General features: G+C 48.8%; 1 protein-coding gene across 1 annotated transcript in view; it reads left to right on the top strand.

Moving 5' to 3' along the window:
• KIF5C (kinesin family member 5C) overlaps positions 1 to 13,874 on the top strand; it is a 131,942-nt gene extending 118,068 nt beyond the window's left edge. The window contains exons 19-25 of the mRNA XM_021703005.1: positions 730 to 839; positions 2,860 to 2,961; positions 3,190 to 3,250; positions 7,638 to 7,709; positions 10,198 to 10,302; positions 12,381 to 12,597; positions 13,768 to 13,874. Of these exons, the coding sequence (XP_021558680.1) occupies positions 730 to 839; positions 2,860 to 2,961; positions 3,190 to 3,250; positions 7,638 to 7,709; positions 10,198 to 10,302; positions 12,381 to 12,597; positions 13,768 to 13,874 (774 nt within the window). The remainder of the gene's footprint in view (positions 1 to 729; positions 840 to 2,859; positions 2,962 to 3,189; positions 3,251 to 7,637; positions 7,710 to 10,197; positions 10,303 to 12,380; positions 12,598 to 13,767) is intronic.
• The last annotated feature ends 1,687 nt before the right edge of the window (positions 13,875 to 15,561 follow it).

A 15,561-nucleotide genomic window follows, 5' to 3' on the forward strand; every position in this document is an offset into this window, starting at 1 on the left:
CCTCGACCTTTTTAAAGAAGCACTCCAGATTTGGATTTCCATTGTACACATAGAGAGGTTTATTTTTGGTCACATGTAAAGTAGTGAAGGACAATGTAGGAAAAATAATTGGGAAATAAGATTTTTAGGTGAATAAAATGAGATATGAGAGGATGTAAGAATTTTGCTTCATTTTAGGCAAACCCACAAGTCCCTGTGGGTGTAAGCCCATAGGTAAAAGAGTGCCCATGGCATGAGCCTGCTCCAGCCTCACCTTGATGGGCCCCCCTCTTGGTTTCACATCGCTTCAGTGGAAAGGTCTCTGAATATCACCATAAATCTGTGCAGTGCTCAGGGCAGGGACAATTCCCTAAATTTTACAGGTGAGGAAGTGTGGCTCACACGGGTTACGTGGCTGGTCTACGGGCACCTGAGTGTAGTAAGAGGTCTGTGCCCTCTGATTGACCTGGCGAGAGAAGCCATGTGGCTCAGGTGAGCTGTAGAAGGTCACAGGAGAGCTTTTTATTTAATTAATGGGCTGATCTAGCTCCTAGGGCCCGCTGGGTTTTATCACAGATCTTTGGGTTTTGTTGTGCCAGTAAAGAAAGCAAGGCGGGTTCTGGGGGCCCCAGTTTTGGGACTTGACAGCCAAGGGATGTAAGGTAGGAGGTAGAAGCAATCCAGGGCTTGTCATGGTGTGGGCTGTGAGCCAACGAGCCGGTGACACATTTCTCTTGGCCTGGCTTGCAGAAGGCCCTGGAGCAGCAGATGGAGAGCCACCGGGAAGCTCACCAGAAGCAGCTGTCCAGACTTCGGGATGAAATCGAGGAGAAGCAGAAAATCATCGATGAGATTCGGGAGTGAGTCGGCCCAGGGGCTCTCGGAACAGGGGGGTGGGCATGGCTCTCGGGGCAGCCTGGAAGGACGTGGCTTTGAGCCGAGGGCTGCTGTCCTCGCCCTGCGAGCTCTGTGCTCTGCCCTGTGTGCAGCAGGCTAGACGTGCAGCTTCCGACGTCTCTTCTCCCATCTGGAGCTGAGCCTCTGGGGGCTTTGGTGGGGCAGGCGGCAGGCGGGCGCAGCCGCCCTTCCTCGTCCCCCGGGAGCCGGGGTCATGTCGGTGACACATGCCCTCGTAGGTGGAGACAGTCTGTAGGAAAATATATACCAAAACAAAAACAAAAACAAAAAACAACCCAAACCCTACATTGGTCCTGACTCAGGGATTCTGATAGGCTAATAAATACTCCAGAGAAGACAGTCAGCTCCTGCTGCGTCCTCACGCCAACACGTAAATGCTCCCCGCACAACCCTGAGCCACCTGGTCACCTGCACACACTTCTCAGGGCCCCGTGTCTGCTCGTGGACCTGTGGCTTTGCCAGGATGGCTCCCTTGCAGCTTGCCTCTGGTATCACTCCCCGCAGGGCCATTCTCCCGTCCCGTCACAGCCACTGAAGAACCCCTGCTCCATAATGACCTCTCCCCTCCTTCTCTCTGACCTTCCCGCCTCGTCAAAACAAGGCAGCAAGCTGGGGAGTGCCTTCTGGATCCTCTCCTTGAGGGTTCTTACATTTTTGCACAGTGAGTGCCTTGGCAATCTTTGAACCTCTTTGCAGAATAATGTTTTTAATTGCCCCCAAATAAAAGATGAGGGAAAATGAAGAAAACCAGTTATGTTGAAACACAGTTCCATCCACTAACACCCCCACCCTCATCCCCAAGATCTAGACTAAAGCCTCCCTCCGTTCCCACTTTCTGTAGATGAAGAGCCAGATTTCTGTATGGGGAAGCAAGGCAAGGTTAAATGAGTTTCTTAGGGTCACACGGCTACGTAGGAATCAAACTGGAGTTAAGAGTTTAATTCTCCAGGCTACTGATCCAAATCTCTCTTCACTGTGGGCAAGCTGCTCACACAGCACATTTGCATTTTGAAAGAGGAGAACGGTAACGAAGCAAAGTGTAAGTGCTGTGATCTGGGCTCCGTGCTCACTGCCTACCAAAGGCAAGTCCTTAGCATCGTCTTTGCCCCCCTCCTTTTGGGCCACCCCCATGCAGTTATTCATGTTGTTCTTTCCCCTTCAAGCGTGTCCTGTGTTCTTTATTCTGATTAATCACCCTTGACATGTTCAACTGGAGGGGGACAGTGGGGAGGGAAGAAGGGAGGGTTGGTGAATGAGTTAGTAGATGGAGAAGTTTCCTTGGCCTGCGCTTTCAAACAGACTCTGGGCTTTCCTTCAGAGAGTGTAGAATCTGTTCCTTTACAGATGCACAGGTAGGGCCATACAAAATGTTTTATAAATACTGCATGCAAATGTTGACCAAGTGCCCCCAACCAGATGGCAAGTTTCTTTTTTTGCCTCAGACCCTGGGCTTTCTTTGTATTTCCTCTCTCTGTACCCACTCCTTGTAGACTTCACACAGTGGCATTGTCCCTGTGTCAGCCAGGAATTTGGACTTACGGGATGTTTTCAGATCATCAGACCAGAGAGGAAGGGATGGGTGAAATGGCCAAATAAGATTTCCTGAGTGGGTGCGTGCCGTCTGTAGGGCAGGCAAAGCAGAATTCTTCTGACCGTGCTCTCTGTTTTAAAATATCAGCCCTTTTCCTAGCTCATTATTTTCCCCCCAAAGCTCTTGCACAAGCCAACTATAAATATAGTCTCAAAGCCTTATGTTTCATGCCTCTGAGATGTTCCCAGAAATTAGTTTTCACTTGGGCAGGGAGGAAGCTGTGAGGTTGTTCTCTGATCCCTCAAAATCCTCCAGAATTGCCATGTTTATTGCACAGAACTAATGGGGTTGGAACAGAACCATGTCTTTAGCTGGGTGCCTCGGAATTTCAGACTCATGTGCAATGTATTGCTTTTTCCCCTCAATTTCAGTTTGAATCAGAAGCTGCAACTGGAACAGGAGAAGCTCAGTTCTGATTATAACAAGCTGAAGGTAGAGGACCAGGAGAGGGAAATGAAACTGGAAAAGCTCTTGTGAGTGCACCTGAAATATTTCCTCTGTTTCTCCCCTCCCCACGGAGTCTTAGGGAAGTCTACCTCTGTGATTCCGATTCCTAAATATTCTGGTTAGGTTGGGCCAGTGTAAAAATAGAGCCTATTTCTGTGAGACCGTTAGTTTTATTGATTCATCCATAGGTGCAAATGGTATCTGGAAATCTCTGATGCCCCTTTGGTGGTTCATGATCCCTTTTTGTTTTTTAGATTGCTCAATGATAAAAGGGAACAAGCCAGAGAGGACCTCAAAGGGCTGGAGGAGACAGTGGTACGTCAGCATGTTTCCCAACTCATTTTAGTCCCAAAGACCCGATTAGTTTGTGATTTGTTGAATTTGTGTGTTCTGAAACTTGTTCTGTGCCCACCTTTCTCACATACAATTTTAGACAAAATATTTAGGCAAATACCACATAGTTAGACATTAAGACAAATACAAATATTTAGATACATCATTTAGACAAAATATCCCATGGAAAAGTGAGAATTGTAGAATTTATTCCCCAGCTCTTCATACCATGATTAGTTGTCAGTCCATCTGTCCATCCATCCGTCCGTCCATCCATCCATCCATCCATCCATCCATGCTTAGTGCTGTAACCAGAGGCCCTGAGTGAGAATTAAACTGACTTGCAAATCAATGCCTGAAACTTTACCGGCTTTGCACATTGTGACTTATTTCCATTCAATATTCAAGAACACCTGCTAAGGGCTGGCGTTCTTCTAGGTGCTTGGGTTGTATCAATAAATGACAAAGACAAGACCCTGGCCCTTGTGGAAGCTTGCCTTTAGCTGGGGGTGAGGGGACAGACAGTGAACAATAAGGAAGGAAATCATGACCTCTATTACATGGTTATAGAAAGTGCAGAGGCCCCACAAGGAGGTGATGTTTGAGCAGGGACTTGAAGCAGGTGAAAGAGAAGCCATGGGGATGTCTGGGGGAAGGGCCTTCCAAGCAGCGGCAATAGCCTATGTCAAGGCCCTGAGGTGAGCCCGGGGTTGGCATGTTGGAGAATAGCAGGAAAGTTAGGGATGCAGGAAGGAAACAAGAGGTAGGCACAGAAAGGTCAAGGCAAGAGTGGTTGTAGACCAGGTAGGGCCTTGAGACCCGCAGGTTTTGGGACACCAGAGTGACAGATCAAAAGGGCTCATCATTTGAAATCCTGGTTTCTCCATCCTACATCTGAATTCATGAGGTTTGTCTGCTCTGGTTGACTTCCATTTCCGCTGCTCTGAGGGCTCTTGAGAGTCCTGCAAAGTGCCACACAGCCTGTGTTTGAAGATAGACTGTCCCAATAGAACCTCTCAATTTGGTGAAAACATGTCCGGTTATTTTACATGATAAAATGACAGACTGTTGTTTAGATACAGTCATACATTTTTTTTTTTAAGATTTATTTATTTATTTATTTGAGAGAGAGTGAGAACACATGCACACAAGTGGGGGTAGGGGCAGAGGGAGAGAGAATCCTCAAGCAGACTCCATGCTGAGCATGGAGCTCCATTTCAGGACCCTGAGATCATGACCTGAGCCAAAATCAAGAGTCGGCCACTTAACCTACTGAGCCACCCAGGTGGCCCAATATAGTCATACATTTTGATTCCATTCATGTGTCATGTGAATTTATGTGGGACCATGCCTCCCAAGAATCTGGTGACTCCAGGCTGTAGGTACATTGTTGCTTAGGGCCGGACCTGATTGTGCACTCTGTTTCCTGGGCTTATGTTAGCTGCCCCTCAAAGCCGGGTGGAGAGACAGAGGGGACCATCCACTCAGGACAGAAGTAAGATGACTGTGGCTCAAAGGATCTCCGGCCTTTCCAACATGGTGGAGAAGGTGGCTCCAGGGGAAACCAAAATGAAGCCATGAAGCTGCCTCATCTATGTCTGTTTTACCGGAGAAGTGACACCCACAGTCACAGATGATTCTAAAAATTCAGACAAATATTGAACTTCAAAATTCCCACTAGCCAGAGATGAGTTACATTTCAGTACCTTCCACCCATGAACCACCGTCCCTGCCCCCTCTCACCCACACACTCGCCCACAGGGACAGACCCACTGACACACTGGCTCCCTTTCTCTCTCTTGCTCTCACTCACCACTCACACACATCACACACATCCACACGTGAAACCCCAAATCGGATCCCCACAGCATGTGTCATTTTAGGCTTGGATGTTTTCACTTAACCTGCTGTTGGAATCCTCCCCAAGCTGTAATGTTCTTCAGCAACAGGCTCGCTTGGCCTTGGCTGACCTTACTTGAACTCTCCTTAGCTCAAGGGCTCTTCTGGCTTCTTGAGTATTTGGGTGGGATGGGGGGTGAAACCTACCGTGTAGGGGTTGGAGCCTTAAGCCCACTCCAGGGGTTGACGTTGGAAGATGTTGAGGGTGTCTTGGGGCCCTTGGGCAACAGTCTTTTGCTTTAACAGGACCCTTTGGGCTCTGGGGCTGGACCTCTCCTGCTGTGTTAATGGGCCTTGGGTTTTCACCTCTCTGGGCTCACCCTCGCTGTCCCCTGTGACAGGAAGCTGAGCCCTGAGCTTTTACACAGAGGAGAGTGGCCTGTGACAGGGAAGGTTTCAGGGAAGTGAGTCAGGTGGAGTGAGGAAATGATGATATCGTGGAGGAAAATTCATTGCTGCGGGAAGCCAAATGCTAGCTGCCTAAGCTTAAACATGCAACTTGCAAACTGTTTTAAAGGTGTTTTTTTTTTTTTTTAAAGATTTTGTTTACTCATTTGACAGAGAGAGATACAGCGAGAGAGGGAACACAAGCAGGGGGAGTGGGAGAGGGAGAAGCAGACTCCGCACTGAGCAGGGAGCCCGATGCGGGGCTCGATCCCAGGACCCTGGGATCATGACCTGAGCTGAAGGCAGACACTTAACGACTGAGCCACCTAGGCACCCCTTAAAGGTTTTTAACCACCCTTCCTGAATTGCTGAATTCACCTAAGAACAAACAAAAATGAGAAAGGTGCCAAACTCAGGACTCTGTAGTATTTGGTATTTAGGCCCCGAGGAAATGCCTGGCCCTTTGACAAGGGACCCATGTCTCCTCATTTCCCTTTGGTGTGGTGGCTTTTTTATGGAAAAGGTTTACTATGGGTGCAGTTCAGTCAGGAATAAAATCCCTGAAGCAGGAGAGAGAGAGAACATGCAGAGCAAGGGCTTGGGCTGGGGCGGGGGGGGGGGGGGTTGGTGCTGAGATCCTTGGGCAGGGGGCCTGAACAACATGTCTGTAAATGTGAGCTCAGAGATCACCCCTGCATCTGCCCTGGAAGGCGGCTAGGCCTCGGACAGGTGCGATGTGCATTGTGTTCATAATAACAGGCCTGTTTTGGCTTCCTGCACAAAGCCATTTGCCTCATCTGAGGAAGCAATTGACTTTAGGTGCCTCTTATTTCAACACAGAATTGCAGACTTGGACCCAGTTAACAAGACCTTAAATTAACAGAGAACTTTTATTCCAAGAAACTTAGTGTTTCCATGGCTGTATAGCCGTTTCTTCTTCCTGTGAGCACGTGCAGGCTGAATCCCTTGACATTCTGTGTTAAGAGTAGGTCAACTTAGACAAATTGAGAAATTCAAATGCAAGTTTCTCTCTCTCCTCCCTCACGGGAAAATATCTTGCAAGGAACTAATCCTATCTCTGGTAGTAAGAACATGGAGACTTGAATGGGAGGAATTATTTTGGTTTTCTGATCTTGTTAACAAAGGTCACCAGGTTTGACTCAGAGCCTTGTCTTCGCAATCTAATTCCTGAAGTTAGTTCATTTGTAGAAAATAATACAAAATGAAGGAAAAAAATACCCCCAAGAAGTTAATTACAACATAACAATATTATGACAACAAAGGGAAACAACAAAAGCCTACTGAAGAAATGGCTGTCAAATATGGTGCATCAATAAGTTAATATTAGCCAGGGTTTACTGAGCACTTACAATGTGCCAGGAACGGCTGTAAGAGTTTTATAAGGATTACCGCATTTAATCTCGACAACAACTGTGAGGCAACGACTATTTATCCTCCTGTTACAAATACGAGAGCTGAGGCACTGGAAGGTTAGGTAGGTTGCCTAGGGTTACATGGGTATAAGGCCCACCACCTGCTTCATCCACAAGCTCAGTGATGTAAAGCCAACGCACATGGCCCAGGGCTAGAAGGGGGCGTGGAAATAGGAAAAATGTCGGTCTGCGAGGATGGGAGAGATTGTGGGTAACTTTCCGTTTAGACTTGCTGGCATTTTGTGTAATGTGTACGTGATAAATTAGAGGAAAAAAGAATCCATTCTGGTACAACATAGCCAACTAGGAATTTTTGTGAGAAAAAGTGTTAACTTTTGTGGTTGAGGGGAGAGAAAAAGTTCTATTGAGAACACTGCTAACGAGTAGGCTCTGTTCTAGTTTAGTTCATGGTTTGAGCTCCCAGTCTCTGCCCTCAGGGCAGTCTTGAGACAGGTGGAGGGGTGGACATATGTGGTAGGAAAGCCAGGGGAACTGTGGGAGCCCCGTGGCCTGGATGGTAGGCTCGCAGAGCAGGTGGGAACCACCTGGGTCGCTGGGGCAACCAGATGGGGATGGTCTGGTGTCCGATGTGTCCCAAATTCAAGGTGTCTCCCCCACTTCAATGTCATTTTCACAATCTTCCCTTCCAGTCTCGGGAGCTGCAGACTCTGCATAACCTCCGGAAACTCTTTGTCCAGGATCTGACTGCCCGGGTTAAAAAGGTGCGTTCTATTTTGTGTGAACACGACTGAGAAGAAAAGGAAGATGGACAGAAAGAATCATTTGCTGCTGAAATATCACTTGCTTAAATTGGGGCTGGTTGTGCTTAAAAATTAATTACTTCAGGCCAGAAAATGTATTCAAAGAATGTACTGGGGGCAAAAAAAAAGTACTTGGGAATATTTTTCCATCTGCTTTTTTCTTCTTAGTAAAAGGAAGTTATAATCCTCTCCCTGGCCTTTCATTTCAAATGAGCACACACCTATCTAGCCGCAGTGTGAGAGCTGTTGTGCATGATATGGGGAAAATCCAGGGGGTCTGGTCAGGCATTGCTGCCCTGAAGCTTGGTGAGCAATGCCAGAAACCCAGAGAAATGAGAGGCAGGAACCTCCCGTTTGCCCGTGAGGGGCCGTTCGGGGCTGGGTCGGAGTGTATGAAGCACTTCAGTGTGCGTCTTATTTGCTCTTCCTGGCAACCTCGTGTAAGTGGTTCTTACTGTGCAGTTCTGTCTTAATGGAGGTAGGCTCAGAGGTTAAGTAACTTGCCCAAGGTCACACAGCTGGAAGAGCTGGAGGTAGGATGGAATCCAGGTCGTGTGACTTCTGAATCTGGGCTTCGGTGATCCTCGTGCGTCACACAGTGATCTCAGGGAGTCACCGTATAGCGAATCCCAGAGCAGCTTGCAGAAGTTTCAGGAAGGAGGGAGAGGTGGGGGCGGCAGGGGGACTGCTCTTTAAATATGTTTAAACATGATAGAGGACGAGCAATGGGCCATAGCCAGCTGTGTAGTAGGATGGAAGGAAGGTGTATTTAGAAGTATGCACATGTGTGCCTATGTGTCTGTGTAAAGGAACCGGAACCAAGGGAAGGAGGTGAAATATATAAAAAAAAAAAAGAGAGGGTTGATGGAGTCAGATCTGAGCGGGACAGAATTAATAGCATAGATGGATGTATCAGCTTGGTAAGAGGAAGGGATACAATTTCCCAGAGAGGAGTAGTGGAGAGTTGAGATGGAGACGTGTGCAGGACAATACATAACCGTGGAAAGGTGCATCTGACGACTTTGACCTTCTCAGTTAATGTGGAGGCTCTGTCCTTGATGGAGAAGGAAGAGAGACAGTGGAGAGCCCACAGAGCCTAGGGAAAGCTCAGGCAGCCCGGGGTGCGGGGGGGAGGGGCGGATTTGTCAGGGATGAGTGAAAGGATTGCCGAGCAGTGGTGCGAGTGTCCAGCTGAAGGTCAGAGCATGGATTTGCCGTGGCCCCTGACAACATGGTTCCAGGCCTGGAAACAAAAATAAAGAAAGGCAAGAATGATAGGAGAGTTTAAGGCCCGAATGGCAGTGGTGGGGCAGGTAGGTAGTGACCATAGTCATCAAAATAGAAATGGCCATCAGACCTGGACCAGGTAGGAGGGAGAGGCCAGAGCAGAGGGGATGGAGAGGGAGACTGCAGAGATAATGGCAAGAACTGGAAAAGCTCAGTCAGGGAGGAGAGGGTCCGAGGGAGCTTAAGATCAGGCTTCCCTGATTTCATGATCTAAAACTCTCAAGAAAGGACCTACTTGTAGACCAGTGGCTCTCAAAGTGTGGTTATCTGGCCAGCAGCTTTGGCATCACCGGCTAGACATGTGCATTCTCAGACCCACCCCAGGTCCACTGAAGCAGAGACTGGGGGTGGGGCCCAGCAATCTGAGTTTTAACAAACCCTCCTCTGGGCAAAGTTTGAGAACCCCGGATTGAGATAGGCATGCAGCCATCACCTCTCAGAAGAAGGAGGGACGATGGTCTCCTCTGTAATCAGACGCAGCAAGGATGCCTTGCCATTTTTGGGCTCCAGGATGTGTTTGCACATGTGTTTCTCAGTTTACCTGTTGGCCCAGGAGGGCAGTTTTTGTCCATTTCTAGATCTGATGAATTTCAAGAGTTTATCCATGCGCTCAGATGCTGTGACTAGTTTGAGATGGATTCATTAAGTAATTTCATGGGATTGGAAGCTGAAGGGACAAGCAAAGGCCACTGAGACTTCCTGTCGGGACCACAGGCACTTGCCCAACAGCTTGGTGACTTATCTCAGTTGGGATGTTTGAAATCAGATTTAGGTCTTGGGTTTATGTTTTCACACTGGTTCTTAATGAGTTTTGGAACAGTTCCTTTTGAAAAGAAAAGTCTATTTACCCACCTGCAAGGGAGAGGTAAATTTCACAGAGAGACCTAATCTGTATCTTTCAAAGGAAGATTGGAAGTTTTGTTTGGTTTTGTTTTGTTTTCAAATCTCTAAACTATAATGCTCGGAAAACCCTTGACATCAGCCAAGGGAATTCATTGGGAAGGTCATTGAGTCTCAACTTGTAGAACCTCTGTTTATTTTCACTTTCAGAATGACCTTTGGTGGGATTGGGGTGGTGGTTTTTTATAAAGAATTAGAATGTTGTCCAGTTTATGTTGGGGCTGTGGGCGGGGCTGCCTGCTGACCACTGGTATTGGTGCAGAGCGTGGAGCTGGACAGCGATGATGGAGGGGGCAGTGCTGCCCAGAAGCAGAAAATTTCCTTCCTGGAGAATAACCTGGAGCAGCTCACGAAGGTTCACAAACAGGTAGGAGAGTTGTGCCAACTTCCTCTGCTTCTCTTACTCTCCCGGAAAGAAGCTCCACTGTATCTGGCCACAGTTCGGGGAGAAGGTTCTGCATCACCAGGGGACATTAGTGCCAGAAGGATCTTGGAGTCCTTTAATTAGTCTTCAGTGACTTCCCTTATATATAAAAGTCTTTTATCGAAGCCAGATGGAAGGAATCGGAGTTTGAGCTCTTGGGGTTTGGGAAGTGGGGTGTTCAGAACCCTGCCTTATCATCCTGCCTCTGGTTCCAGCCCTGGACCCACAGGCTGCACAGAATGCAAAGTGAAGACCACCGAGTCAGTTCAGGCCCCTTATTTTTGCAGATGAAGAAACAGACCGAGAGAGGAAGTGACCTGCTTTATTTTCTCTCTGCTCTGTTGCCCTATTTCTTGGGCACCCTCTCCAGTTCTTAAGACGCTCTGGAGTTTATCCAGAGGGACGACAGAATGCATGGCCAAACCTACTGGTGATCTGGGCAGTTGTTTTTCTCCTTTCTGTATAACTACTGGAATGTTCATGTTTCCCCTAAATCCTAAAGATTTGGAATGTGATAAAAATGGTCCAACTTAGGGTATGTGCTATGGTGAGCGCTGTGAATTGTGTAAGACCGATGAAATCACAGACCTGTACCCCTGAAATAAATAATACAGTATATGTTAATTAAAAAAAAATGGTCCAGCTTGTTGGACCACATGGTTAAGGGGATGCATCTCTCTTGGACCTATATCCTCTTCAGCATTACCTAGGATGGCATTTTTCCCTGAAGGGAGGACGACAGATTCAACATGGTTGAAGTCATTCAAGCAAATTACTGATGAGAAATATAGAAGCAGAAACTGCAGTCTGAGTTGCAATTAGTGATTTTCTAATTCACTAATTTGAAATAGGGCTCTGAAATTCATTATTTTATGAATTCAGTGAATATTTTAATAAATATTAAAAATCTGCTCTCTGCCAGGCACTGGAGCTGGTAAAGAATGCACGTGTGGCCTCGGGATGGGTAACCTTCATACATCACTTTCTGATTTTCAAAACTTTTCTGGATCCACTGGGATTCACACAATGGGCCTCTTATATACTCCCCTTTTTTATGGGTGAGAAACCTGAGATGTGTAGGGGTTGGATGACTTACCAAGTCAGATGTCAGGAAGTAATAGATCTGGCTCTTGAGCCTTTTTTTTTTTTTAAACCCAGGGCAAGCCTGTTGCTTCTTTTTCTTCTTTCTTTTTTTTAATTTTAAAAATTTTCCTTCATTTTATTTTTACTTTAAAAAAATTTGTATTTATTAATTCCATAATTAACAGACAGTGCTGTATTATTTTCGGGGATGTATCAGTTCAGCAATCCCATACATTACTTAGTGCTCCTCACCCTAAGTGTCCTCTTAATCCCCTTTACCTTTTTCACCCACCCCCACCTCCCCTCTGGCAACCACCAGTCTGTGGCCAGACCACCCTGAATGCGCCGAGTCTCACCCGTTGCTTCTTAACCGAGGGTCTTAGGTAGTAAGAGAACGAGCAGTATCCCAGAGTTACCTGGGAGTCTCTGGATATGTTGCAAAGTGGGTCCAAACCACATGCTGGTGGAGACAATGCGTCCCGCGCGGGAGGAGGCCTACAGAGAGCTCTAGAACATGCACGCCTGTACCCAGTGCTTCTGAACTTGCCTAACACCGCTCAGCTTTCACACGCTAGTGCCGGAGTAGCTAAGCTTCCTCACACTAGCTCCCCGACCCACGCAAACCGAAGAGGAAGTAAATCCTGCCCACGCCTGAAAGCTTCCTGTGACCGGAAGTGGCCGTTAATTTCATTCTGCACCCCTTCCCACTTCCTTGCACACAAGAGGCGTGCGTAGCAAATTGGAGGCGCCGGGTACGGGATTTCCATTTTCCTTGGGCGCTCCCAGCGTTGGTGGTCACATGGATGTCCTGCGCCCACCTAGCGGGGCTGCTTGTTTGGCCGCAGAGTCCGCTTCTAGCCGCCTTCCTGGCACCGTCTGCCCCTCCTGCCGGCCCCGTCACCTCCCTGGTAAGTCGCCCCCGTCCCCTCTCCCCGCAGCTGGTCCGGGACAACGCCGACCTGCGCTGCGAGCTGCCCAAGCTGGAGAAGCGGCTGCGCGCCACGGCGGAGCGCGTCAAGGCCCTGGAGAGCGCACTGAAGGAGGCCAAGGAGAACGCCATGCGGGACCGCAAGCGCTACCAGCAGGAGGTGGATCGCATCAAGGAGGCCGTGCGAGCCAAGAATATGGCCAGGAGGGCCCACTCGGCCCAGATCGGTATGTGTGCCTCTCGCGCCCCTCCTGGAAGGTAGGGCTCTGCTGCTCTGGGCTGTGTGCTCTGGAACATCTGGCAGGCTATAGTCAGGCCTGCGGCAGCTGGGCTAGCCGGCACCTCCAGGCACCCTGCATTCCCCCGGGAGACTGGCAGTGTCAGGCACCTGCTTCCTTATCCTGAGAGGTTGCAGCAGACACGTTGTGGTCTTCAGAGCTGCTGAGCTGAGCAGAGAAGGTGGCCAACTTAGGCTGTCAGCTAAAGGTATTTGGTTGTAAACGGAGGTACGTTCTCACAAGCACTAGAATATTTGGCTGTTTCTCAGAGGCCCAAAGGCCCCTTCTGTTCTGTACCAGGCAGAACGGGAAGGGGCGGGGTGTAGCTGGAAGCCTCAGGGAGAGCCACTTGCAAGGGCACGTTTGGAAGCACCTTGGAAAGAGCTAGGCTGGCCTCCGTGTGCAGGGTGTGGATCCCAGGTGGGAAAGGGGCCTGGACGTTCAGCCCCTGCCAGACCTGGATTTGGGCATTTTGCCTGAGCTGGGAATGGGGGTGTAGCAGCTAAGTCATAGTTCCCAGGATGGAGCCACAGGCGGTAAAGAGATTTAGGAATGTTCTCTAGAGAGCTTTTATTTTTTAAACTGAAATGCCTCCAATAACATGTGATATTATTTCCCATCAGATAATGCTGTGCAGATGTTTTGTAAACCAACAACTTCATGTTTCTAGTTTTTAGATCATACCTTAGATTAATGTTTCATTGCATTTATTGGATTTCTTGCTCTTTGTAAATCTGGAAACTAGAAAGCTTCTTCCCAGAGAAGTGCATCATAGGCAGAAACCTGCACCCAGTTTCAGGGGCCACACAGATGCCCTTGGAATCCAAATGTTCCCTATGGATCGGCCTCAAAGAAAATTGGAAGTCCTTCTAATTTTCCTCAGCCAGAATTAAAGTAATTGCTATATAAGTTCTCTCTGTCCCCTAACCACTGGGTGCCCTGGATTAGCTAACTGTACTGTCTGGGAGTGCAGACATCCTGTTTTCAGAAAGGTCTGATGCTTGATGAGAATTGTAACGATAAAAATTGTGTGTCTTGGTTTTCACATGTGACCCGTGGGCATGTGGGTGTGGCCATTTAAGCCCAGTCTGAATGCTCTGTCCTTTCTGTCGGATACAGCCAAGCCCATCCGCCCTGGACACTACCCAGCATCGTCTCCAACGGCCGTCCACACCATCCGAGGGGGAGGAGGCAGCTCTTCAAACGCCACTCACTACCAGAAATAAATACGAAGTGAGTCCCTGGTGTCAGGGGTGGTTTCTGTCCTGGGCAGCCCTGGGGCAGATCCCTGGCCCTGCCTGGTTCTCATCCGTCTGCATGTGCCCCTCCAAGAGTGAGCAGTTTAGCTCTTCTGGAACAGGCCTTAGGGGTGTAGCTTACCTACACTCAACTCAGTGCAGAGCCTCAGGGTCTTCTCGCTAGGGCCACCTGGCGCTGGGGACACTCCAGGGATGGATGAGGGTGTGGCGAATGATTCACCTGAGCTTGCTTCTGTCTGTGGGACTTCACTGTGCCGCTGGCTTCCAGAAGGGCATTACCTGTTCGTCAACTGCTTTCGCTCAGAGCAGATAGATGTGGGTGGTTGCTTTAAGTTCCAGGAACTGACTCTAAAGAAAGAGCCAGATATAGAAAGTCATATTTTTGTAATTGCTTTCTGAGCTCAACAAACAGGGGTTTTTAAGAATCGTGCTAATTTATATCTAGGTAGGTCAGGACCACTTTTTTCTTTGAGACGGCGGTTTATAAATTTCTCTTCCTACAATCTGCATGCGTGATTCTGCTCTACCAGCAAACAAAGAAACAAAAAGGAATACACTTTAGAAAAGAGAAGGAGAGAGCACAAACTGTCCTTTTGTACTTGAAATGGAGAAAAGAGGTTACTCTTTGGGCAGGGCAGACAGACAACTCGGTGGCCAGAAAACTGTTCAGGAAAACTCTTGACTTTGCACCAGTAACCTGTGGGCGGGAGGGGGGAGCTCCAAATGCTGTCCTTGGACTCTGAGCCCTCACTGAGGAAGCTAGCTTGCAGGATGGGCCGGCCGGCGTGGCAAAGCCAACTCCGGAGAGCACAGAGTCCTCTCCTGTCCTTTCCGATCAAGGTACGGGACGTGAATGTGAGGGGCTGGAGCCCTCTCTCGGGATATGACAACACTGCGAAGGCTCACGCCAAAACTGCCAAGGAGGAAGCTTGGCGCTTGCCCCCAGACGGCCCTGTCCTGTGCTGCCCCAGGCAGCATGCCAACGAGCGGGACAGGCACAGGTCAGATTAGGGAACAGGAGGGAAGGCCGAGGCAGCCCGAGGGCGGGCAGCATGTCCACCGCCATCTGCCGTGTCCTAAAAGGGTGGATGGGAAATGGTCTTGGCAGCGGGCCACCCCATTCAGATCCGATCGCTTTCCCTTACAGATAAAATAATTTGGATGTCAGAAAATTGTCGTCGGTGTTGGGCCTGGCCCTCAAAGGGAACTGTAAGCTCCTGTGAGGCAACGTAGGATAGAAACCTAAAGCCGTGGTTCTGGAACTTGGGTGGGTGTTGGTATCACTTGGCACCCGGAAGGCTTCGTGAAGTAGCGTCGCGCCTGAGCCTTTGTGTGTGTACCGAGTACCCCCGGTGATTTCGTTAGCCACCAAAGTTTGGGGACTCCTATGCTGAAGGAACTGTGGCGTCTCTAGGGCGGAAGTGGATTTCTCTGTTGTGTGAAGGAAATTTGAGGGTGGTCTGTCAGTGGCTGGTAAAGCGACTCTGTAGTGACAGCAGAAAGCTCGCCTTTTAAGTGTAGACCCCCTGTCCTCAGCAAGTACCTTCCTTCCTCAAGGTCACCTCGGTGACTTCTACTCTTCTAGCTTTCGTGCCTACACACCATGGTCAGCAAGCAGAGAGGAAGCCGGGAAGAGGCAAAAGCAGCTCCTCAG

Source organism: Neomonachus schauinslandi, chromosome 3 (genome assembly GCF_002201575.2).
Source record: "Neomonachus schauinslandi chromosome 3, ASM220157v2, whole genome shotgun sequence".
NCBI classification, from domain to species: domain Eukaryota; kingdom Metazoa; phylum Chordata; class Mammalia; order Carnivora; family Phocidae; genus Neomonachus; species Neomonachus schauinslandi.